Source organism: Uranotaenia lowii, chromosome 1 (assembly GCF_029784155.1).
Source record: "Uranotaenia lowii strain MFRU-FL chromosome 1, ASM2978415v1, whole genome shotgun sequence".
NCBI lineage: Eukaryota > Metazoa > Arthropoda > Insecta > Diptera > Culicidae > Uranotaenia > Uranotaenia lowii.
The window spans coordinates 165,712,458-165,739,135 of record NC_073691.1 but is presented as its reverse complement, the minus strand read 5'-3'; the positions used below and the strand labels follow the sequence as shown (position 1 = coordinate 165,739,135).

Genomic DNA, 26,678 nt, shown 5'->3' with positions numbered 1-26,678 from the left:
AATATAACTTGGTTTAGCTACAACATGATGGTTTATACAATTCCAATCTAAACTGGATGCTTATACAATCTACAATGAACACTACTTTACGATTTCTGGCTATCTGGGTAGAAGGCTGTTTGAGGCCCTATTTGTAACTAAAATATTGAGTGATGCGATTGCCGTGTCACAAAAAGGCTGTTTGAGGATCTTTTTGTAACTTTCACGCACTCGTTTGAGAAAATTCGGTTTCAATTCCCTTAGGAATCTTTGTTCAGCTAAATTCGAACTTTGGAGGCACGAGTTTAAGTAGATATTGGACATTTGGACCAAAATGGTTAAAATCTTCTATAACAAACAAAATCTAAAATATTCAATCCATCAAGTCTCTCACCTCGTGATAAATGTTTAAAAATTCCGTATTCAAACCAGAGAAATTTGTACACTAAATCGTGAAATCATTTTTTTTTTTTTGAATAATCTTTCCAAAACCTTTGAAAAAAATATCGAATTTCGTTTGTTAAAATTTTTTAATAGAAGATTATGAATTGCATTTTCACAGTAAGGAATAGTCAACTAGCTCTATTAAATGATATTTAGGTACAATTATCGTTGTAAATCTTAGTTTTTAAATTTGATTCTAAAATTTCAAAAGTCTATGATTGATTTTATAGGCTTAAACATGTTCGTTATTGTTTTTGAGTTCAAAATTCATTATGAACACTCAAAATGAATAATAATAAGTTATAGTTATATAATAAAACTTGTCATCAATTCGCGCCTGGTTATATTGATTTGGTACAGGCAGATCTCCCTCTTTTTAAGTGGGCAAGGTTTTTCAATTCTTTTTAAATTATTTCGGTATCTCATATAACTTGTTTGTGTTCCAAATTCGTTGACAATTGATTGAAAGCTCCTCGAGTTGTGCCAGATTCTACTTTTTTCAAACCTCCCAAATTTGATAAAAAAAAATTGAAAATTTTTCGAGTTATGTCATATTTTACATTGATTTAGGACCCTCCTAGGTCTCCTTCAAAGAGCGAGAGCTCTTAACGATAAATCGTGATACAACTTTTTTGGTGAAATGACTTGAAAATTGTTCGAGTTGTGATAATACCTTAGTTAATTTGGTATGGAAACCTGCCTCAATGAAATAAGAAAGCGTCTTCCAATACAAAAAAAAACGGTTTATCACTTAAAAACTTGCTATAGTGTACAAAAACTGATGAACATTTTCTGAAAATTGTTCGAGTTGCGTCTTCTTTTTATGTTAAAACTTGTTGCTGTATCATTTTTTCTTTTGGAAATGACTTGATAATTGCTCGTGTCATATTTTCCTACGATTTTTTACCAACGAAATCTATCGCTTAGTATTATGCAACTTATTATTAAAACTGAAGATATATCTTTTTACCCTTTATAGCTGTTTTTGTCTTTGTATAAAGCTATGGTCTATTAAATTAGGTAGCGACCTACGTCTAGTTCCATAGAATTATGCTTGTAGAATTTTCAAGAACTTGAGCATTCGTAATCTCTTAAAATTGATCAATCGACTCATTTCTAGTACTAGGTAGTACAGTTTCATATGAACTATCCGTAAATCGATTTATTCAAAGTTTTCAACAATAAATAAAAACTTCTATTCCAAAAAATTAATAGCTTGGTCGTTAATTGGATTTTCGTTTTTTGTCTTGACTTAAATATCAAAAGAGTTATATTTTTAACAGACACCAGAAAGAAGAAAAAAATGTATAACGCGATTGCCGAAAACTTTTCCAGCGCTTCCAAACTTTTATCAGCGCCATCGGAAGAAAGTTCCAAGGACAGCAACAAAAAAAAAAAGAACCGGCAAAGAACCGATAGGCAACCGGCAAAGTTTATCCCAAAGTAAAAAAGTTACGAAAAACTCGTTCAAAGAAAATGATGGCAGCAACTAATAAAAGTTGGGACGAGAAGCACCCCGGCAGACTGGCACACGGAAACGAAGGATGGGGAAAAGTTTTAGTAGCAAGCAGCCATCCTTCACTCCGCCCCGTTTTCCCTCATCGTTGTCAGCTTTTTCCTTGCCGCGGTTCTGTCGCTTTCGACAAGGAATATCAATAATCAAGAATCGTACTTATTTTCATAGCGTTGTGGAGGCGATAAAAAGTCCATAATCAAATAAGACGTACATAGGATCGAATGTTTACATTAAAATTTAGAATTTCTGGTACACTTTGATTTTAAATTTATCAAATTCAATATATTCAAATTTCAACATGATTCCATCAAGTGCTCATTGCGTCACTGTCCCGGTTTAACGAAAATCGGGATGTTCCTGTATAAGTTAAGTGCAGAGCAAGTTTCTCGTAGTTGGAGCGTGAAACTTCCAGCCAGCATAAACTCCGGTGTATCGCTGCAGGAAAACGAGCTCGACAAAGTCGACGTAAAAGTTGACTATGGCATAAAACAACAGGCACAAAAAAACGAAGGAAAAAAGAACTCCCGCAAAGTAAAATAAAGCGCCCGAGACAAAGTTGTTCGGAAAAGTTTCACCATCGGAAGAACGCAAACTTTCGAAAAGCAGTTTACTCTTCATAGTTCGGCTACGTCTTTTAAAATTTCTACTCAGTCGGAATACTCCCATCCTGGATGGGTTGGCGGAGGGAAATAAACTTTTCGCCCCGGACAGTCAGCTGGCTTCAGGGTGTTCCGTTCCTCTGGCGCGGTTGTTCAAGATCGCAAAAGGATTAGGGATAATGAATTGAGAACTTTTTTTTCTTTCCCTATCTCTATCTGCTTCTAGTTAAAAACTTTGGCTTTACCGGCAGCTGCGCGATAATCGATCGCTTTATTAAACGGCAACGTTCGAGATTCGTAAAAGAGTATTCCTCTTACTCAAAATTTTATAATTGAATTCAGATAATGTTTTCTGTCAATCAACGGTGAAATCATGTGCAGTTCATTGCCTGACATCAACTCAAGCCTACACAACAACGATTCAATTTTGCTACCTTGAGAAAGGTCGTTCTGAGGCTGTCGAATCGTCGGGTAGATAAAAACTATGCCAAGACACGAAGAAATTGTGCTGCTAATGTTCCCAAGTTTGGTTAATTCATGATGATGGACGTCTGCTTAAAAATACGTAGAAATGGATTGCGGCTACTTCACGTCACGAAGAGCTTCACTATTGAGGACATCTTTTTCTAGAATCTTATATCACAAAGCAATCGATTTAACTATACACTGAGTTTTTTTACGCGGTTTTTTTTAACACAGTATTTTTTTACGCGGATTTTCGAATTAACGCGCTTTTTTTACGCGGATTTTCGAACTAACGCGGTTTTTGAGAGAAAATATTCTAAGACTTTTTCAAAGGAAAACACTTAGAATCTTTTTGTAGTTGTGAAAATCTTAGCTCTAAGACTAAGAACGTGATACATAAGATCTGAGACTTGAGACCTGAGACCTGAGACCTGAGACATGAGATATGAGATTTGAGACTCGAGATCTGAGACACGAGACATGAAACATGAGACCTGAGACCTGAGACATGAGACATGAGACATGAGACATGTAAACTGAGACATGAGACCTGAAACATAAGACCTGAGACATGAGACATGAGACATGAGACACGAGACACGAGACCTGAGACACGAGACCTGAGACATGGGACCTGAGACATGAGATATGAGACATGAGACGATCTGAATTCCACACTGTCGAATAAGCCTCATTATATTCTACTATTCTATTAATCTAATTGATTTTGTTTTTTATCTTAAAAATAAACTATCATTGTACGCAAATTTTTAAATAATCATGGTTCTTACGGGTTTTTTTAAGTAACGTGCATTTTTGCGCGGATTTTTTAATTAAAATGGACTTTCTACGTGGATTTTCGAACAACGGGGTTTTTTAACGCGGATTTTCGAATTAACGAGCTTTTTTTACGCGGGTCATGCTTGTCCAACACCTCGCAAACAGAACAGAGCAGAGAACGAATTACACTTTTATCATTTCGGTTTCCGAGTGCACTGCTCAGCCGATCAACGTTCACTTATCTTTTTGCCGAGTGCGCCCGATTGCGGTTGCTCTGACGGTCGGGTGGGCGTCGCTCGCTCTAAAGAAAAGAGAAGGAGCTGGCTAGAAAATTGTGCTCTAGCGACGCTACTGTGTCGCTCAGAATATCAAGCCAGAAAGATTTCAATGCAGGAATGTTTTCTTCAAAAAAGCCGTTATGCAGTGCGGAACAGTGCATCAGTTGAAGAGGTCCAATGTAGGTTTATGTATGAACCATTTTTGTACGAAGCCGGACACTTCCTGGCAAATTATTTGAAAAATATGGTGAAAACCGGGTAAATAATCTGAAATTCTCCATTCCATAAACCGAGCAATATCCGGCCAAATCTGAAGAAATTCTAGACATTTATCTAGTGAAGAAAAACGACTTACATTTTTTTTTGTCGCAACACATCAGCAGTGTCAAATTTATGTTTAAAGCATACGTAGGAAAGTTTTGGTTTGATATTTGATGAAATAAACTTTCACAAATCCAATTTTTGACAAACAATTTCAAACTGAATTCGATTTTCTTGTTTCATTTCCAAATAATGTGGATAAAACTGGGCAAAATCCAAGTAGTTTTTTCACAATATCCGAGCATCCGCAAATTGCTGTATACTTAGGTTTATGTACTTTTAATATCGTACGTGGGAAGCATTAATTTACCAATTATAAAATCATCCAAAAATCTTTGCCTTTTAAACAAACCGTGAACATTACGCAAGAATCTGGGACAAATTTAAGTAATAAAACTTCAAAACTTTCACAAATAGTAAAATTTAGGATTTATCTTCCTTAACCGCTACGCTTGTGATATTTTTCGACCGAAGAAAGCTATCGTAGCTAATCATTTGTCCTGGTGCAGAACATCAATCTAAGTATTTTTTTTTTTAATTCAACCGTATCTCCTTGGGTTAAGATTGTAGAACTTTGATATGTTAAGCAAAGTTGTGTATTTTGTTGAGATAAATAACTTTGTAGAAGAAACTTAAGCTCTAAATTGCTAAACAAGAAAGTTATGATTTATATCTCGCTATTGGTGGACTTCTAAACTTTATATTTCATATCAAAATATGCGCTTTATGATACAGAGCAATGTTGTCGAAAACACCAGCATTCTATCTTAACTACCTTTGGCGTTATTAATTTAGTTCCGTTGTTTGTTTATTTATTTTAAAGGGATTTTAACTCCACAGAATTTAGTTCCGTTAGATTTATGTTCTGCATTGTAAATTCTGACGCACTTCCAAACATCGATCCAGACGCAACCGATGAAGACAAACCGAGTTTTCTGTAAAGCTTCTCTTTCGCCCGAGTGCGAACGAATTTATCTGCACCGAGAACGCACTTCATCAGTTTGCTTGCTTCTCTTGCCCACACTTGGGTGGACGCTTGGTCGCTCTGGAGGTAACGGAGCATTTTTTAAAGATTCTCCGTTTGGGAAGAGCACAGCGAAAAAATACACGCTCTTACTCTGAACGGGCAAATCTGAGGAGCGATGCCAAGCATGACGCGGGTTTTCGTATTAACGCGGTTTTTTTTACGCGGATTTTCGAATTAACGCGGTTTTTTTTATGCGGATTTTTTTTACGCGGAACGAGACCCCGCGTAAAAAAAAACCTCAGTGCACTGCGCAACACCAATCAGTGCAGTTTTTTTTTAATATAAAAAAAAACAGTTTTATCAACAATATAACCAAGTTGCCGATAAAGTATTACCACAGCATTAGCTTATCGAGGTCCTGCTGCAGTGACAAGCAGTGTGAATATTGTGACACACACGATCTTTTTTTTTTAACTTAAAATTAAGTAGTTTTGGTTCAAAACAGCACTTCAGTGGCAGCACTCAACTTTGAGTTCGACTGGGCAATCGCAAAACTAAGTTCTGATAGGCATACTCAATAATAAGTTCGGCAGCCGAACTCGAATTTAACCTTTTTTTCGAAAGTAGCTTATTTTCAGGGAATTAAAGGATGAATAAAATTTGTTGTACCCGGATGTTGCTGTTCCGGTACATTGCATTGCAATTACAGAGCGGTGGAAAGTTTTGACACTCCCGGTCAAAGAAAACTTCCGGATGTTACTTCCTACGGGAAGTAAACAACATCCGGAAGTTTCCGGACATTCCAAGCCGCTCACCGTATGATGACAATGACGGACAGAATTTTAAGCTGTCACGGTGAACATGCATTCCATTATGAAGTTCCTTCATGGTCTTCCGGTGATTGTTCCAGAACGACAAAATTTTGCGACGTGTTCGTTGGTTGCTGTTCCGGTTCGAACTGAACTCGCTAATTCTTTTCAGTCCAACAAAGAACTCTATTTTAGTTCATATGGTTGAACTCAGCTTTGCTCCTTCGCCGAAGGAAAAAAGGGATCAATTTTGAGTTCGCAGTTCGAACTCCGTTTTGAACTATCGCAAGGAGAAAAAAGGTAAACTTTAAGTTCATGGACTGAACTATGTTTTAAACCTCGGTCGTACTTAATTTTGAGTTAAAGTAAAGGAGCGTGCATTTTAGATCTTCTGCGTAGAACACTTCTACGGAATCAATTACATAGTTCACAATAGTCGTTCATTAATAAATTGAACAACAGTGGACCCAGATGACTCCCTTGAGGAACTCCAGAAGGAATAGTGAAGTTTTGGGATTTGATGTGACCCTGTTTCTGTATTGTTGGTTGATTCTCTCAATCAATTATAAATATCATGCATTGAGCTATAAATATAATCGATTCAACGATATTTGGTTTTATGCACTCGACTATAAATATATTAAACTATATTTTAATGATAGTATATTTTTATTACCTCTGGCAAAACCCGGCTTATTGTTTATCTATCGATGATCATGAACTTAACCTAGCTAATTGGATTGTCTTGAGCTCAACACGTTTTTTTTTATAATGATCAATTGTTAAAAACTATGGAATCGTTTAAACAGACAGCTTGAAACTAGCAAATCGAATAAAACGGAATGTGTCGCCCGCGTCCCCCTACAACGACACAAGGGTCAAGAAGCTGTGGAATAAAGCTGAATGAAAATGGTACTGCTGTATGTGACGACACCGGCGACGAAACACAACCTTCCCTTTTCTTTAACAGTTTATATTTTTGCCTCCCATTAAAGGGGATGTACCGTGGCGTGTGTAGGATTCGCTCCTCCAGTCTTTCCATGAATTCGTTCTCTCAATCGCGAGTGGAAGCTACATTGAATAAAATGCTCGCACAGAAGTGTACCATAAAAACTCATGAATGCGAGATTTTCTCTTCGAATAAACTGTGTGAACGTGAGGAACGTTCCCGGTGTCAACCACGCTTGTAGGATGGGGAAGGGCAGAAAATCGATCGACTCACCCTCCCTTGAATGTTGTTTTAAACTGGGTACTTCTTGGGTTTATCTTGTTTTTTTTTTCAATAAAAACTGTTTACTTGTGAGGATAATTAAAATAGCATTAAACTAATGATGAATTTATTTCTGTTTTTCTTTCAGATTAAAACAAATTCTGCAGGTGTCATGAACGCATTTGCAACAGAACAGCGATATCGGCGCTTCCATTCTATTGGATCAAAAATCTCACACCCCCCTTCATCACATAGTGAAAAACAGTTCATAGTGTTACTCTATTAATTGAAGCAATTTCTAGTGTAACAGAGTGTTTTATAGATTTCTTTTAAATTGATCTTACAGGATACCATAGGAAAATAAAAGTGATATAGGCTTAAGTTTAATGCGGGACATTGTGAAATCGGCGATAACATAAAAGTACGCCGGCAACAGAACCTAAAACCCGAAAGGTAGAAAAAGTTACACCAAATTCTGGTAGGACCTCCCCGGGACTCAACAGCAGCAGCTGGAGGAGGAGGAAAGGCAGCAACAGGTGCTGTTTGGGAGCCGGTGTTTGCAGATACACACCGTCAAAATACGCCATCATTCGCAACTGGACGCCACACCCTAACCTAACATGTTGCCGAAACGTTCCCGTTTGGGCGATGTGCGGGGCCCCATCTCGAATGGGCCCATGCAGTCGCGACCCCTGGTTGCCCTCCTGGACGGTCGGGATTGCTCGATCGAGATGCCGATACTGAAGGACGTGGCCACGGTTGCATTCTGCGATGCCCAGAGTACCTCGGAAATTCACGAAAAAGTAATCTCAACACCTATTATAAAACCAAATTCTCGATTCCTAAATCGCGGTCCCTATTTTTGCAGGTATTAAACGAAGCGGTCGGAGCACTGATGTGGCACACAATCATCCTCACAAAAGAAGATTTGGAAAAGTTCAAAGCCCTAAGGATAATCGTGCGAATCGGCAGCGGGGTAGATAACATCGACGTGAAGGCGGCCGGCGAGCTGGGAATCGCCGTCTGCAACGTGCCCGGCTACGGTGTCGAGGAAGTCGCCGATACCACCATGTGTCTAATTCTGAACCTGTACCGAAGGACGTACTGGCTCGCCAACATGGTTCGGGAAGGCAAAAAATTCACAGGCCCGGAGCAGGTGCGGGACGCAGCTCAAGTGAGTTTGTTTTCTTTATGCAAATGCGATTTATTAATATTCTAATACCTACCTATCTATTTTCGGTTTCAGGGTTGCGCCAGAATACGGGGCGATACGTTAGGTCTAGTTGGGCTCGGCAGAATAGGCAGTGCGGTTGCGCTGCGGGCGAAAGTGTTCGGTTTCAATGTGAGCTTCTACGACCCGTATCTGCCCGACGGTATCGAGAAATCCCTCGGCCTGACTCGAGTATACACCCTGCAGGAGCTGCTGTTCCACTCAGACTGCGTGTCGTTACATTGTACATTAAATGAACATAATCATCACTTAATTAACGAGTTCACGATTAAACAGGTAAGCCAGATTTTTATCCCGTTTGGAGTTTTATGGGATGAACCGTTAGAGTGAGTCAATTTGGGAACGTTTACATAAGTAAATTTGAACTTAAAGGTTTAAATGGGAAAATTTAATATTTTGTACTGAAAAATCAACATCATTTTTGTTTCTTTTGTGGAACCGAGCCTGCTCATGGTTTTTGTGCCATTTTATGAATTTTCTTAAGGAAATTTTCCGCAGAACAGCTTTGTCCAGGACTGTAACTTCGTATATTATTAGATAAATAAATTATAAGTTGTTGAATGGGGGCATGCCTTTTAGCATTGATAAACAACAAATTCAATTGATATCACTGCTGAGTGCCTAGCGAGGTATTGCCTGACCACTTTTCATGCAATACTTCGCGAGGCATCAGCAGTGATGCCAATTGAATTTATTGTTTTTTAATGCCAAAAGACATACCCCTGTTAAACAGCTAATGTCTTTTTCCGTCTAAAGAGATACGAAGTTACGGTCTTCGACGAAGTTGGAAAATTTTGTTTAGAGAATTCAGAAATTGGCACAAAAATCACGAACAGGCTCGTTTCCACAGCAAGGTTTAAGAAATTCAAAATGACCCCAAATCGACTCAGTCTAATGAATCATCCAATAGGACAAAAAAACCCCCGAAAAAATCCAGTTCCGAGTTCCTTTGATTGTTATCGATTCCATTGTGTAAATAGGGCTTCGAATCAATTCTTAACCTACAAACATGTAAGAAATTTTTCACGTAATAAGGTTTTCACCATAGTTCAACTTTCACATGTCCTAGAAAAATATGTATATGTTCAAAAATAATCAATTATCGTTCGTTGCATCGCTAAAATAGTTCTCAACAAATTCCCGTTGGAAGTGAAAAATTAAAAAATTTTGGTAAAAAGTAACGGTGCCTTTGTGAAAAAATTTCAAAATTTGCACTTGCCCCGTTTATGGGGGCAAGTGCAAACGCAATACTTTTTCCAAACTAATTCACAGATGAGTCAGTGTATCGGTCTTAAAATGAATTGAATACAGGTTCCGGTACGTTTTATCAACTTTGATTAATATGTTTGCTATATGGGCTTACTTTTGAAAAAAAAAATTTATAAATCATTGGAGAAATCAGTGCACTTTTTGGTAATACTGTAGAATATGACAAAGGTATTGAAAAATTTAAGGTTTTAAATTAATGGTAAACTATTGATCTTGATATCTAATAGAGGCGAATCTACCAAGCAAGCCTCTCTAATAAAATAAATTAAATTAAATATCTAACAAAAAGTTACAGTATTCTTAATTTAGTTTTTTTTTCCGTTCGGAACTACATAGGTATACGGGTATTTAGAAGAAATTCTGAGCAATCTAAACTTAATAAAAATAAAAAAGCATATTTTAAGATTTATTACCTTTTTTTTTAATTTTAATCCTGAATTTCTTTATTAAGTATATATTTTTTTCTTGAATTATTCGCGATCGTTTATTGGTAAGCTCAGTATAAAAAACTAGATGTTCTGTTGATTGCAATTTCCAAAGAGAGTGAGTAATAGAAAACATGAACAAATGCACCATTTTATGTTGCTAGAAGTTGCTATTGGATGGAACTACAAATTTTTTTACGCTTTAATGGAAAATATTTCGATATACATACATGTTACATGTAACTGTAGGTATTTTCCAAAAATTTCCAGATCTAAATGCTTTAAATTTGATTGAGTCACTAGGAGTGGGTACACATTTTTTTTTTTTCAAATATCCTTTCATGGATGACATTTCTAATAAATACTTTATTTTCTCTCTTGTTCTAGATGAGACCCGGTGCATTTCTAGTGAACACAGCCCGCGGCGGACTGGTGGACGACGAAGCGTTGGCGCACGCACTCAAACAGGGCCGAATCCGGGCAGCCGCCCTAGACGTTCATGAGAATGAGCCATATAATGTATTTCAGGTTTACTTTGCTACTAGATTCTCAAATTTCTTCTATATCTGTTGTGGTTTTATGTTTTGTGGTTTCCGTTTTCTTGTGTTTCTCCAATGTCAATCAACAAGTCATCAATACCCGTCTCGGTTTCTCAAAATACAAATATTCGTCGGTGTTTTCGTTGCAAAGTTTGAACAATCAAATGCTCGATCGAATAAGATTATTTTTTAAAAATAAACAATTCATCCCAACGCTCGACGCTCCAATCACATGCTTCTCGCACAAATTTCATCTGCAGCCGCATTTATCGCTAAAACCTTTAAGAAAAAACCGTCATCAGAATTTTTCAGTCAAATTCTATATTTCAATCGAATCCTTCACATATCATCTCCGTACACTCGCCCATTCAAACTGAACTGGTGTGTATTGGTTAACCCCTTCGCATTCTGTGTCCTAGTCCTAGTTGAAAGAAACTTTCGTTCAATAGTATTCTCATGATATGATGACGGTCGGTTACCTCAAACCCGAAGCCAATTGCAACAGATCCGCTCTAACAACGCTAACATTTCCATCTCTTTCACCATGTGGTATCATTTAGAAAAAATCTTTGAAAGCGCACAGGATGATCTGACAGTTATAGTCAATGGATAAATATGTCCTCTGTGATTTCCTAGGTTGTAGGTTGTAGATTAATTTCTCCGAGGAATATGTTAAGAAGAATGCTTCCGAACGATTCCCTCATTAAAACATTACTAACTGTGGATAGTAGGAGTAGTTTGTCGTATTTTTTGTAAGGATAAATTGAAAATTCAAAAGAAACTTAACGCTCGAAATTGTCTGGTTTCAATTGTTTTTTTTCTTTTTGTTCGGGTCGTCAATCCGAAAAATACAGGGAGCCCTGAAGGACGCCCCCAATCTGCTTTGTACGCCGCATGCCGCATTCTACAGCGAAGCTGCCACTACCGAACTGCGTGAGATGGCAGCCAGTGAAATCCGACGGGCAATCATCGGCAACATTCCGGACTGTCTGCGGAATTGCGTGAACAAGGAATACTTCCTGCGGTCGTCGACAGGCGGCGGCGCCGGCGGTTACTCTGAAGGTTAGTATGGCCTGTTAACCGGTATTGTCCCCTTCAAAGCGTCCCAGGATCGCTTCGAGGGGTGCACTGTACTACTAGTAACATTAAAACAAAGATAAAAAACTTATAGCTGGTATAAATGGCGGCTATTATTCAGGTGGACTACAGCAAGCTCATAGTACAACACCGCTCGAGACGCCGCACAGCGCCGGTTCCCACGGGCCCCCCAGCGGTCCTCCGCCACCGTCAGTCGCCGTACCACCTGCCTCCGCTGTTACAGCGCCACCACCACAAGGTATACAACATTCTATGGTCAGCAAATCGGTATGTTAACAAGAAGACAACAAGAGTGATATCTCTATTAGCAACACCTCTAATTTCGAAACATACTGTGTGGTTGTTGTAAATTGTGTGTTTTCCTTCCTTTTTTTCTACCATATCGTTTCGAATTCAATTCCATCGAATACTACGCTCGAACGAATATCACTCAACTGTAACAAACATTCATTCCAAGTAATAGTTTCGCATGTACCATCTTTTTTTCTGGAAACATTGCATCACAGAAAAGCACCTTTTAATCTGAAACTGGACGTGTGTAACTTGACAAAGCCTCATTTCGGAGTCAGCCTTTTCGAAGCATCGCGTTGCATCAAAATCAATTCTGGTAGAGAGTCCCCTGGGACCGAACTCGGAACCTCCCAGTTTAGTGTAGCGAAAACAAAAGTCATAATTCATGCCTAAGGACAAATAATGTTTGCGCTTTTCAAAGCCAAAAATAATGGTAATGATGAAACATTTGGCGGTTTCATGATTTGTTAAATTTACAGCTTGCTGCAGGTAATGTTAGCGGATAATGTTTTTTTCTATCTCGGAACTCGAATTCCCATTATTCTGTAGGATTTGAACTGAAATAATTGTATATTCTGTAGTTTGAAATCTATAGGACTTTTGTACATTTTATAAGCTGTTCTCTACCTTCCGTAAACATTGTTGCTGTATAGTGTAACAGATTTTTGATGCCTAGGATTATAGAACTGATTTGGTTGACATATGTATTGTTCGAAAGGAATTTTACAATACAATGTTCACTTTTCTTGAAATATATTTTTTCAATTCAAAATGCAATCTAACTATGTAGGTATATGAAAGGTCGAGAACGATTGACCCTAATGGGTTAAAAATTCCTATAAAAAAGGAAAAAAAAAATAATACCAAGATATATCAAGAGAACTCTCTAGTGAAGTCAAATTTTTTTAAAATTGTTGACAAACCAGCACCAACATGTGGAAAGGGTATTAAAGCCAAAGTAAACAAAATCGATTTTCAGTGGTTTCAAGTAGAGCTCTATTTACCATAAAACCCGTTTTTAGTTTATAGTGCCAAACTGAGTTGCGAACATTTTTTTAAAAAAAATCGGGGACTGGTGAAATAAAAATCACGGTACGTAAAAATAACGGAAATTTCGCTCAAAGTGATGACCTTTTTTTGGTCGTCGTTCCACATTTTCACTTCAGCAATGGTATTCTTGAATAATGAGGGACTCAGGATGGTTTGAAGGGTCTTTATTCTACGAAGTGTGGTAACTAACGTAAAAGTGAAAAGTTTTCACTGACAACTAACGGTTGTTTGATATCTTGATTGCTTTGAATTCACCCCCTCTCAATCCGTTAGTCCTAGCATGGATCGCAGCTCTTGAAAACGGGTTGCTTCCAAAGCTTTGGTGAACAAATCGGCCAACTGGACTTGTGTTCCAATGGCTTCGATCTGCAATCGTCCTTCTGCAACATGGTCTCGTATAAAATGGTGCTTCACGTCGATGTGCTTGGTTCGCTTCGTTTCGAGATTTTTGGCCATACCGATACAACCTCGGTTGTTCTCGTAAATAGTGACCGGCATCTTGAAATCCTTTACCTTCATGTCTTCGAGGAGCCCGGACAACCAGATGGATTCTGCTGCTGCTGCGCTTAGGGCTACATATTCTGCTTCGCTTGAAGACATCGCCACCGTCGTCTGCTTCTTACTGGACCAAGAAACCGTTGAACCGAAGACCTTGAACGTGAAACCGCTCACCGATTTACGATCCTCCGAATCAGCGGCCCAGTCTGCGTCCGCAAATCCAATCAGAGCTTCCGAGTTTTCGTCACGTTGATATTTCAGAGAAAGTTGGGGCGTTCATCGTAAATATCGGACGATCCGCTTCAGGGCCTGCGGCTGTCCGTAGGATTCTGCTGGAAATGTCCCATATATCCTACCGGAAAGCAGATATCCGGTCGTACACATAGCATGGTATACATAATGCTGCCTAACAGCTCTCGATACGGTTCCTTCGTTGTTGGACCTTCACGGCTCAGTTGTAGTCCTTTCTCCATGGGTATTTTGCAAGCATTGCAGTCGGCCATACAAAATCGCTGCAATAATTTCCTTACCTGGGCTTCCTGTGATAGCGACAGACATCCTGTATTTTGGTCGTAAGTTAACTTTATTCCGAGAAAATGGCAAGCTTCACCGCAGTCAGTCATTTCGAACATTGCTGACAATTCTTTCTTGAGTACTTGGATTGACACCAACTTCCTTCCGGCAATCAGCAGGTGGTCGACATACAAAATAATGTACAGCTCATCTTCTTTCTTGTACCTTACGTACAGGCAATAGTCGTGGCGTGATCTAACGAATCCCAGCTTCAGTAGTTGTCCGTTGAATTTTTCATTCCAGCAGCGTGGTGATTGCTTCAGTCCGTACAACGATTTTTGGAGTTTGCAAACCATGTTCCGTGGAGCCACAACATCATCTGGTACAGCCATGTAGATGTCCTCACGCAGATCTCCATGCAGGAACGCCGTTTTAACGTCCATTTGGTGGAATTTGAACCTGTAGCGCACTCCAACCGCCAAAACCTTTCGAATCGTCGTGAGCTTGGCCACCGGCGCATACGTCTCTTCGTAGTCCACTTCGGGGCGTTGCAGGTACCCTTTTACCACGAGGCGTGCCTTGTATCGTACTGCTTGGCCGTTCTCGTTCTCTTTCATTCGGAAGACCCACTTCGACCTCAGTGGTTTCACATGCGATGGACAAGTTTCGAGCCTCCACACACGGTTGGCATCCATGGATTTCAGTTCGTCCTCCACAGCACGCAGCCATTCCTCACGGTCGTCTCTGGTCGCGACATCTTTGAAGGTTTCCGGAACGTCTGTAATGTTCGAGGCGACAGAATTTGCACTAAACCCAGTAAAGAAGTCGAGTAACTTACCGGGGAGCTTGCGCTCCCGTTCGCTGCGCCTCAGCAACGGTTGGCCTCCGGCCTCGAGCTGTTCTAATTGCGAAGGGAGCGCTCCGGTATCGTCAGTATCGTCGGAAAATCCATCTTCATCAGTCAGTTCGTGAAAATCAGGTTCATCTGACTCTTCCTCTTCAACAGACGCCGTTGCAACGTTGTTGATGTGGCCCACAGTCTTCAAACGTCAGATGCCGAACCGCAGCCTTGATGGGAATAGAATTATGAGAAGAAAAAGAGAAGAAGAGCTGTTATCAGAACGACAGAACAAAAACCCACATGTTTGTGAAGTTCCTCGACCTTTAGTTGAAGATATTAGGCAAATTAAGTTACGACCTTAGAAGTTTACCGTAGGTGGAAAACTGTTAAAGTGTTGCGAAGAGAAGCGATTGCGCATAATCCGCATGGACTCGACTCCACATTAGCTTAAACTAGTCCTTTATAACCGGAAATCTCTCCTACGTAGACTTTAAGCCGGATCATTATCCCATAGGATATTCTATCGAAGTGATTCTCAAATTACAATTTGTTCGCACGAGATCGCTAGTCGATTCTGGTTCGTTTCCGCTGTTCATGGTCGGGACCTGTAAAAGAAAACAGATCTGTCGAACATTAGACAGCCTTTAACGAACGGTCGACGTATTTATAAGGAACACGAAAGCTAGTTTGAAGGAGAAATTTGAAGAATTACTAAATATTTGTGAGTATGAACAAAACTCGAAACCTTTCAAGTTTGATAAACATTTATAATAAAATTTCAGTTGAGCTGTATGAAAACTGCTGCAAAACTATAACACGTCTCTTCATCATTCCAAAAATTACCGGAATAAACGTCTTTAGCAACTAGGGCTTCATCTGCATCAGGGACTTGGATGTCAACTTCCCCCTCTTGCTCGTGAAGGAATTCCACCATTAGCAGCTTGACTTTCTTTTCTTCGGGAGATTTCTCGAACGGAAAGTTGTTTTCGTCAAACCTCACATCACGAGCAATGACGATTTTTCTTGAATTCCGGTCCAACAACCGGTAACCATTCGGCGCGTAACCAACCATGACAACTTCACGGCTTCTGGCATCTAGCTTTTTACGCTGCTGACTCGGGACCCAAGCAAAGGCCTTGCCTCCGTACCAAAACTCAGCAGGAGTAGCCTTGGTGGGAGCTGCTGTCGGACTTCGGTTGACCAAGTAAACTGCAGTTAGGACAGCTTCACACCACATCTGCTTGAGAGCCTTCGCATCGATAAGCATCGCACGGACCTTCTCAACTATGGTTCGGTTGAACCTCTCCGCCACGCCGTTTTGTTGAGGAGTGTACGCCACCGTCGTCTCGAGTTGGATGCTTTTTCTGGAATAATAGTCCTTTTGCGCATTAGAAAGATACTTACGGCCTTGGTCAGTAGTAAATTTTGAAATCTTGGTGCCAAACTTTGCCGTAACCATCGCTTCATACTGCTGGAACTTTCCAAAAACTTCCGATTTTTTTCGCATCAAATACACGACCGCAAAGTGCGTATGGTCATCGATGAAGGATACAAAAAATCTGGAACCATCCCAGGCCGGGGGATCGATGGGCCCGCAAACGTCTGAATGGATTCTTTCTAGAACCCTAGATGCTCGCTGACGAGTTCCGCTGAAGGGATCACGACACTGTTTCCCTTGTACACAAGCGTCACAGAAATTCAGCTGCTCTCCTTGAAAATTGGCACCCGTAACCAGGCCGTTCCTCTTCATTGTCTGCATTCCTTGCTGACCCAAGTGGCCGAGACGTCGATGCCACAACTCATCGGCTTAAGACTCGCACAGATTTGCTGTAGGTACTCCGGCTTTGACTTCCAGTTCATATAGACCTCCTCTGAGATGAGCCGTGCCGATAGTATGTCCTTGTTTCTTGAGAAACGCAACCTTTCCGGAAAAAATGACACCAATGTCTGCCGCAGTCAATTTCTTCACCGACATTAAGTTGTCGCGTAGCTCTGGAACGTAGAGGACCTCCTTCATGTTGATGGGAAACTGCTTGTTGCTTTCGCCGTTGATCGCTCCAGCCTTACGAGCGACAATCGATTCTCCATCCTTAGCCACGTTGATGATGATCGGTTGAGTCAAATTTCGGATCTTCGGAAAAACGTTCTTTGTATTGACTAAATGATCGCTTGACCCCGAATCGAGCTTGAAAATCAACTTGCCGCCACATTGCTTGGAACCACCTCGATTGGCCACGAAACTCACTGCATTTTTCTGGCTTGCTGAATTAGCTTCACCTGCAGACTTCTGACGACAATCCTTCTTGAGGTGACCTCGCCTTCCGCATCTGTGACACTTGCCATTAAACTTGGATGACTTTTTGGTCTTCTCACCCGAAAAAGCAGCTAGTTTCAGTTCTCCATGACCTTCGCTACGTTCCATCCGCTTCATGTCCTCGGCCAGTAGGCGTTGTTTGACTACGTCAATTGTCAAATCTTTTTCAGGAATGTTTTCCAGCGCCGTTACCAGGGGATCAAATGAATCTGGAAACGTTTGAAACAACAAAATGACTTGATCAGCTTCATCGACTCTTGCCCCGGTCGTCTTCATTTGCCGGACCAGGTCATCAAACACTAGCAGATGAGGTCTTAACGGCTCGCCTTCCTTCAGTTTCAAACGGTTCAATTGCTTCCGGATGAGGTGCTGCGTTCCGATCGACTTCGTCGCGAATGTCGCCTCCAGTGCCGACCACATCTCCTTTGCAGTAGATTTCTTCCGGATCACTTCCAGGCATTCATTTGCCAGGAAACCGACAATTAACGCCTTTGCCTTCCGGTCCGCCTCTTTAAACTTGGTCCTCTCGATAGCCATAGCAGAGTTGCGCAGTGGAAGCATGCTGGGCTCATAACCTCTTGAATAATGAGGGACTCAGGATGGTTTGAAGGGTCTTTATTCTACGAAGTGTGGTTTGTAACTAACGTAACAGTGAAAAGTTTTCACTGACAACTAACGGTTGTTTGATATCTTGATTGCTTTGATTTCAGATATCTAATGTTGTTCCTTACTATCCATTTTTGATCGCATTCGCAAAAATCAGGCTTATTTAAAAAAATCAGGGAAATCCAATGCCTTATCAGGTTGTCAGGCTGAGCCTCGAAAATTCAGGCAAATCATGGCATCTCTGGTGGCAAATGTAAGCATTCAGCTGTGGAAATCCATCACCAGCTGATATTCGTTTTCGCTTCCATACAATTTGTTTACATAGGGGAGCACGACCTGTCAAAATTTACGATAGTATTGGTGAGGGCACAAGCAAAACACAAGCATTATGGCGCAAAGGGTTCAAGGGTGTAGAGACCATTTCGACGAAATTCATAATTCAGCTAGGTTTCCAAAGCAATTGCGAGTTATTTTTCTATGAAAATACCCTTCCATCGATACAAACATACTCCTACGAACCCTTTGGGTCATATAAACTTGAAAGATTCCACGAGAATTTCAATTATCGATTTAAAAAAGGTTGCAAAATTTTTCAAACGCATTTTTTTTCGAAAAGTCATAAACGAACGTGTTGGATCTGATACATCTGATATGATCAACATTTCATGGAAAAAAATTCAAGAAACGTCCCATAACATAATTTCGATTTTTTTTTTAAATTTCTGTAAAACAATTAATGTGAATACAATCTCAGATGCAATTCGAGAAGAAAACTTTTAAAGTACACGGAAAATAAAAAAAAGGTAAAATTTACCGAGAAGTGAGGTGATTTTTTTCCACCTTTTTTACATTCACCTAAATTTTACCTTTTTTCAACTCACCTAGCAAAAAGGTGAATTTGAGATAAATAGACTTTATTGTTGAGGCAAGTCCTTTCTTTCGCCAGGCTCGTGGCAATTCGGCTTCGCGTTCTTCCGAGCCACCATGGCCCCTTCTCCTTTCGACTAATCCGGTCAGGTCTGGCTTTTACGGAATGATATCTGGAGGATGACGTGGAATACATCTCGAAGCTCTGTGGGCCAATCTGAAAAACAAAAAGCAAAGTATTATGACGAGAACCCCCACAACTAAATGATATCTAAGAAAACACTTACCATTCTATTCCGTTTTTCACATATTGGGAACGAAGCCAAACTTGTTCCTGACTGATAAATCAGCTTAACCTCAATAAACGGGTTCGGCAAATGGCTACTTTTTTCGAGATAAATTGTACCGTTTTGTTTAGTTGATCCAGGTCAACTTCACCTCGCCAAGAGGTAAGATTTACCTTTTTTCTCGGTGAATTGTACTTTTTTGTCTGCACGATTCAGGTAAAGTTTACCTCACTGTGAGATGAGTTTCACCTTAAAAAAGGTAGAAGTTACCTTTTTGGCTTCCACGAGCGTTCACCTTGCTATCTCGGTAAATTTTACCTTTTTATTATTTTCCGTGTATAAGAAAATAGTTTCAAAATGAAACATCCTATTCTGCAGGGGTGCCAGAAATATTTATAGAATCGTTCCAACAGGCATTGACATTTTTATAGTCACACCGATCCAATGTTTCGAAAAGTTGTAACAGTTGGCCACTCTGTAATTAAAATCAGTTCCTTAATAATTGGCACCAAAATAGACCTGTGTGGTTTTACATATTTAAATCTATAAAACTATGATGAAAATAAATGAGATCTCTTCTGTTATCGGTGATAAAAATCACCCGCCTTGGCTTCTCATAAAATGATACTAAAAATTCGCAAAATCTCAATCAATTGTTTCGTCGCATTCATTTCTTAAAATTTTTACTAACCTCATCCAGCCAACGATTACCGCTTCCTCGCCCTGCGATAACTCCACCGGATCATCTTTATACGCGTGACTGTCCGTGTTCAGCTTCCCGGTTCAGTCTCGTGCGAAGGTGCTCTCCTTGGGGAAGGAAGGTGCTAGATAGATAGTGTAGAGCAATCGTCAACTTGCGGATCGAATCAATTCGCCTGTATGCTTCTGGCATCTTTAGAACAAATCTTTCGAAAACACCTCCGCGACCGTAAGTAGTTTGTTTTATACTCTATTAACAATTGTGTACCGAATTTTCTTCCTTTCCAAGTTCTTCCACGATCACAGTTCCTTTTTTTTCGAGGCGTTTTTGTCACCTCCCTGGAATATGGCAGCTGATGTTGATAAATCTCAAAGTCCGGATGGTTTCCTTGTACATATTTGGTTGAAAGTTTTATTTTTTCATTATTTTTTTTCCAAAAAAAAGAGTATTCGACTGCTCTTTTTCATGTATGTATTTTCAATCAAAATACAGGACACCTTTTAATACAAAAAAATCACTCAACCCGTTAAACAGAAACATTATTTTTGAATTTAGAGTGAGGAATCAAGTGTGAAAACAGGATGGATAACCCGAACCAAAAGTTATTATAAAGTACGCTTGCTTCAATAGTTGTTTAATGATTCGTTGAGTGAAAAACTATCTTTGCTACTTTACCAACCATAGCAAAACCATTGAACAAGTCGTTACAGCCAAATCCACTTTTAGGATTCAAGGATGCAAAGTAACATTACCATAAAAAATTACGATAACAAGAATCGTTGAACTATGGCTGGTATCATTAAAGTAAAGTTTTCAAAAAAACATAACATGAATCATACGTTTTGAAGTAGTAATCAGCCACTTTTTGCAGTGTTAACTCATTTGTTGCACTGGAAGCAGCTTCAAAGAAAAGGTTATCTTCCGGCATTTTACCGTTTTGAATATGAATCTGTTGATAATTGTTTCTGAATTGTGATAAACTTTGATAGTAGTTTACAGGTTAACGTCATATTTCGGACAAAAGTTTACTTTAGGTTTTATTTTATCATCGGCAACCTACCCGTGGTTCGAAATTTTACTACCTATATGTGTAATGGTTTCCACTTTAAGTCGAATTATTTTCGATTATTCGAAAAAACACAATAGAAATAAAATCTTGAGACAGCTTTAACTGAACATACACAATTCAAACTTAGATTTTGGAACGAAGTTGCTCTACAATTGAAATATTCGGAGTGTTTCACACTTTACAAATTCGATAACTGTGTGAAAGAGGATGAAAAGTTTTTTTTTTAGTTTTGAAAGATTAGGAAAAATAAAACTTCACTGGAAAAACAATGTTATCAATACATTTTTGAACAACAACTAGACAGGGCTATCCGGATTCTGATGCAACACGGTTCCAATGACCGGTATTAATTTGTGAATAGATCGACGGCAGCACTAGTCAATTCTCCTTGTTGAGTGAGGAATAAGTTACCTCAACTCACTACTGTTCAGGCATGTGGTTGATGATTGAATGTTTCCAGAAAAAAAAATTGTTAGGATCGAACCATTCATATATCATAGAATTCTTTTCCTCACGAGAGCATGTCCCGTGGAGTTTTTGATTTCGTATTCTGACATTGAACACTAAATTTCCATTTGCACTTCTTTCGGTGATTGTGTCTTACAATACTTTTCATCAGTACGAACACTTAATGTACATTCACTCATAAACACACAAATGAAAATTTGCTATGATGATACGATTGATTGTAAAAACGAATTTTCGGGACGTTACATAGTATTTAATAATGACAGTTTTATAAAACGAACAATATTGAATAGCAAATTTTCTACTACGCACAGTTTTATCACAAAAAATCATGGTGGTTGCTCAGCTAGAAATGGTTTTATGAAAAGCAAAAAATATTGAACGTGGATTTGGAATAGAAATACTACATTCGTCTGTATTTGATTAAAAAGCCTTTCAACAGAACAAAAAAATAACGTCCTCTAAATTTCGTCGGTAAAACTTACACTCTCTAAAAATGTACACGAGTGAGAGTCAGGGAATCAAAAAAGCGTTGTCTTCCGATAGAATCAGTCGATCGAAACACTCGTGTAAAAGATTTTCATCCTCAAGCCTACCAGACAATACTTATCATTATTCCACAGTTCTCGCTCACGCGCAAGAATTTTTCACAGTTTTGCATCAAGCAAAGGGCGCAGAGAGCTAGAGTGGAAAGCTTTAAAAAAGCACTCTCCGTGCTCGTTTTCTCATATTTATCAGTTGGTGTTACATAATCATGTTATAAACCAGTTATCATTACTGTAGTGCTCAATTTTATTCCCTGGTGAGAGATTTGCAAGTGTTACACTCAAAATTATTTGAATATAAAAACTACAGATTTCTCATGTAGACAGAGCCGTTTCTATGAACGTTCTCTATTAATTACAAAATTTTTCGTGACTCTTTACACTCACATTTCCAAATCCACGGTTCAATACTCGAGATTAATAGATGGATGAAGGTTCAGTAATCACTCGTTGCTTCGTCATACTTTTGGTTTTCTTTCGTGTTCATTACAACTAAGAATTTGTTGATTTTCCACATTTATTTTTCAAATAGCAAATTGGGCCAGGTGTCAAGGAACTTGTTTTCAAATTTTCCTCCAGATTGAAGATTTTTGCAACAGAAAAACACAGTGCTAACCAAATTCACCCCAGAGTCTTTTTCTCTGAATTTCTCAGCATTTCCAATACAACATTTGACACCAGCCCATGGGACAATTTCATGACATTTTCTTCACATTTTTTTTCGAATCTTCTATGGGAGTAGTTAGTTATACCGATACACCAAAATATCAATTATAGTAACAACCTCCAACTTTTTACACATATGACTAATGCTTTTATCTGTTTCTATTCCAACGTGTGTGCTGCGGCCTTTGCGATCGAATAACGGGTACCACCAACAGCCTCTTAGTGCCCCCGATCCAAGTAATCATCATGCGGTCAAGCCGGAACCATCCGAAGTACATTAGTTTCATTATTATACCTATTGTGTATGACTTATCATTAGCAACAAACAGCTGGGAGGCGTCCTTCCGCCCAAACCGTGAAGAAAATCCGCAAAGATGACGCGGGTGGATGGACGATTGGACAAAGAGCAAAGTGAAAATGTAAGGTTAAAGTAAACAAAACAAAGCTATAAACAAAATCAGAAATAAAAGAAGCAAACAAATAAAACCAACCTGCAACTAACGGGATGGATTGATCCCTCATTTTAAACCTACTGAGACCATCAAAAGCAAGAGCCGCAGTTGATTGTGACATTATTCGCGTTGGTACACATACAAATTCTCACATAGACACTAGGCAGCAGCAGGATAGTTTGAAAATATGAAGATTTGAGTGTGTTTAAAAAAATAAAAAAAAGTAACTACACACAACAGTTGGCAGGATCGATAATGATTTACTTAGCTGGTAAAACTATTATTCAGTGGAGATTGCGAGCGCGAGGTTTAATATTAGTGGATGCAGCGTAAGAAAACATGTGAGAAATGATTAATTAGTAAGGACATGTGAGAAGTTACTGTAGTAGTAAACAAAGTATAAGCAAAACATACAAAACATACAAAAAAAAAGCGGACAGAAGAAGTAAAAAAAACCTACAAAATAGATTTTGTGTAAGAAAAGTAACAAACTATTGTAAAAAATACAGGTGTAAAAATACACAAACACACAGACACATACACAAATTTAAGAAGTAGAAAACACAAAAAGAGAGTTTAGAGTCAAACCAACTAAGATGGCAGATGCAAACCACCAACCATTAATTTCAAACAATAGTTTCCGAAAGCGTGAGGAAACAGAACAGAACAATCTAGCGGAGCAAAACGAAAGGAGATCCTCTTAAAAATATTTAAAGATAAAACAGAACGGTATACTTCACTTCCAAGAGAAACAAAAAAAACATCAACGTTAGACATGGAAACGAGAAACTTTATTGGTTAGAAATTTAAATGAGAATAAAAATATAAAAAACCGATAACAATACAAAGCAAAACAAAAACATGCGTGAGCTGAGAATGACCTATTTGGTATATTTTGGTCTATCGAAAGCACCATTTGGAGATTGGGCTATGTTCTGGTTTGGCAGGATTCTTCGAGTGTTCGGCTAACGTTACCGTAAACTATTATTAGAGTTATGATCGAACCGAACTGGACCGTATCCCGTTGAATTTGAATAACATTATCCCTTATTTGGGTTTTCGGTAGCAAGTATCATCTAGTTGTTTGCATAGAAACACAATCAAGACAACAAAACAAATGTAAACACTCATACTTATATGTTGTAGAAGTAGGTACACAGTGGTAAAAAATACAAACTAAAATTTCATCTTATTTTGTTTTTAAACCGACGATAACTGATAATTTTTGAGTTATATTTTATTTTTCTCTGTGGGTAGAAGAACAGAAATTCCTTTTATTTTTAAAACTGTACGTAGGGATCTTATACATAGCTAAGTGCATACAATAAGGCAAGCACCCAGAGCAAGAGCGAATGTCAGGCAGGCACATGTTGTGCGAATGAGAGTGTGAGCGAGGCGCAAACGTTGTGCTAGTTGTGATTTCGTCGACATCCGCCTTCCAAAAAAGGCAATCCCTTTTTTTCTGAAAAACAAAAATCAATCAATATTCTTTCATTCTGATAGGTATTTTTTTCCGGGATTTTCATCCCTTCTGTTAAATTAATATGTATCCCTTAGAGAAGCTGATCGAGAAAATTTTTTATTCAAAAAATGCTTTAGAATTTAAAGCGTTTAACAACCAAAATCAACTCTAAACTTCATGATGACATGATCACCCTTTGTGAGTTTGTCATTTTTATTTGTTTAATATTTGCCTTTCCCGGCTTGGAATACATCAAAACCTGTGTACCGAAAAATTTCTAGAAAAACACAGATACCTTATATATCTATCATATGAGCTACAAATTTTAAAGATTGCCCAATTCTCCAGTCTTAATGGTTTTCAAGCTTGCAACATCGACAACAAATCAGTACGGATATAAAAAAAAAAAACAAATCTACAACTAGCACAACAATTTTCGTTTGTTTGTTTTTTTCTTTGTGTAGAAGTATACTTTCATTTAAAATTAAAACAAAAAATAAAATGAACAATCTCAAACAAATAGCATCCCAACAGTAATGTTTTTTTATTTACTTTGAAAGATCGCCATTCCTGCTAGGGAGCAGCTCTGAAGAATGAAGAAAGATTAAGAGAAGCTAACGATGAGCAGAAACTTATCGCACGCCAGTTAAAGTCGAACAACAAAATAAAATAAAGTCTGTGATTGTAACGTTTGACTCGGTTTGTGTGCAGCGCCACCCCTTCCCCAGAAATAAATCCTTGCAAGTGTTTGGGTGGTTGAGACATATAAGTGTCGAACATTTGTAGCATTTCCTGATGTTAGGTGGATATGCGCGGAAGCGAAACACCCAATTGGGTAACGGTTCTTAAAAAAATAAGTTTATCCAACTGCTTCAACGATGCAACAAGATATAAAAAAAAACTAGATTTTACAAATCTTTTGTTAAAATGTGGGAACGGTAAACTTCGCTAGTAAGAACACGCAACTACACGATGGATCGACACGATATAGACATTCTTTTGATTGCTGTTGGGTCCTGGAAAAAATCGGCAAATTTTATCCTGAATTATTGCCTAGAGTTGGAGCATCTTAAAAGTAACAAATTCGGAAGGATTCGTGTAGTTGCATATTCGAGGATGAATTTAGAACTTTTAACATCCACATCCTAAAATTAGCAATTAATCCTAGAGAGCAGATTTACCGCAAAAACATCTTTCAACTGTTAGGAAGCAGTGATACCAGTAAAAAAAAAGAGAAATAAAGGAACGTTACAAAAAAAACATAGATTTTGACTCTAATGAACAGAGTAATATTTGAAATTCTGCACTGGTTGAATAATACAAAAAAAGCAAATTATAAAAATTTGGTGGGCAATGATGAAACAAGTAAAACAATACAAAGATTGATGAGGATAAAAGAAAATAAACCCTACTTCATGATACAGAGAACCAGGGCAGTTATAAATTCATTCCTTTTTTGTGGGAGAGCACAGGCATTCAACCCTTGTGAAAGCAGAAAGCAACGATTTCTGTTGTTGAAATAAACAGCTTGAATATATACCTTAAAACAACAACATTATACGAATGATCCACGAGCAGCAACAGTAGCAGAGTATAAGAGTATAAGAACTTCTTGTAAAAGAGAGAGAGAGAGAGAGAGGAAAATAAACCGTTACGGTTTTGGTCGACTCCTTTGGGAAGTCGAAAATAAGCTAAAAGGTATAAGTAAATAAAAAAAATACGATGGTAAATACCAACACTCTTTTTTCTAAGTGATGTATCACGGTTTGTCCAGTTAACAAGAATTGTACTGTCCCTACTCGCATAACAGTCCCATATGCATTTGCGTCATTTTTTATGTAACCTAACAGTTCTTCCTTTTTGACATAGGATTTCAATATAAAACAATAAAATAAGATAGTTTGTTATAGAATTTTCGAAAAAAATATCAACTCGTGACTGTCCCACATGAAATCTACCCGCATAAGAGTCCCATATGTGAATTATCACGAATTTAGTCAATTTTAAATGTTTATTTTCTGTGGAAAACCTTTGATTGAAATTCTAAGTCATTTCTAAACAATGTAACGGTTCACGAAAATTATATTGGCTTGTTCACGAAATAATCCCTCATGAGAGG

The 26,678-nt window shown here is 38.5% G+C and overlaps 1 protein-coding gene across 13 annotated transcripts in view; it reads left to right on the top strand.

Annotated features, from left to right (window-relative positions):
• LOC129742688 (C-terminal-binding protein) overlaps nucleotides 1-25,092 on the top strand; it is a 127,824-nt gene extending 102,732 nt beyond the window's left edge. For 6 of the 13 annotated variants that reach the window (XM_055734900.1, XM_055734757.1, XM_055734659.1 and 3 more), the window contains 7 exons: nucleotides 7,715-8,171; nucleotides 8,237-8,542; nucleotides 8,615-8,875; nucleotides 10,681-10,821; nucleotides 11,687-11,894; nucleotides 11,989-12,197; nucleotides 22,861-25,092. In XM_055734900.1, coding sequence (XP_055590875.1) covers nucleotides 7,989-8,171; nucleotides 8,237-8,542; nucleotides 8,615-8,875; nucleotides 10,681-10,821; nucleotides 11,687-11,894; nucleotides 11,989-12,197; nucleotides 22,861-22,926 — 1,374 coding nt within the window. In that variant the 5' untranslated portion in view covers nucleotides 7,715-7,988 and the 3' untranslated portion in view covers nucleotides 22,927-25,092. Of the gene's footprint in view, nucleotides 1-7,516; nucleotides 7,536-7,714; nucleotides 8,172-8,236; nucleotides 8,543-8,614; nucleotides 8,876-10,680; nucleotides 10,822-11,686; nucleotides 11,895-11,988; nucleotides 12,198-19,897; nucleotides 20,126-22,860 lie in introns of all 13 variants that reach the window. The other 7 variants (XR_008736597.1, XM_055734708.1, XM_055735074.1 and 4 more) reach the window with 7 other exon arrangements.
• Nucleotides 25,093-26,678: the final 1,586 nt, after the last annotated feature.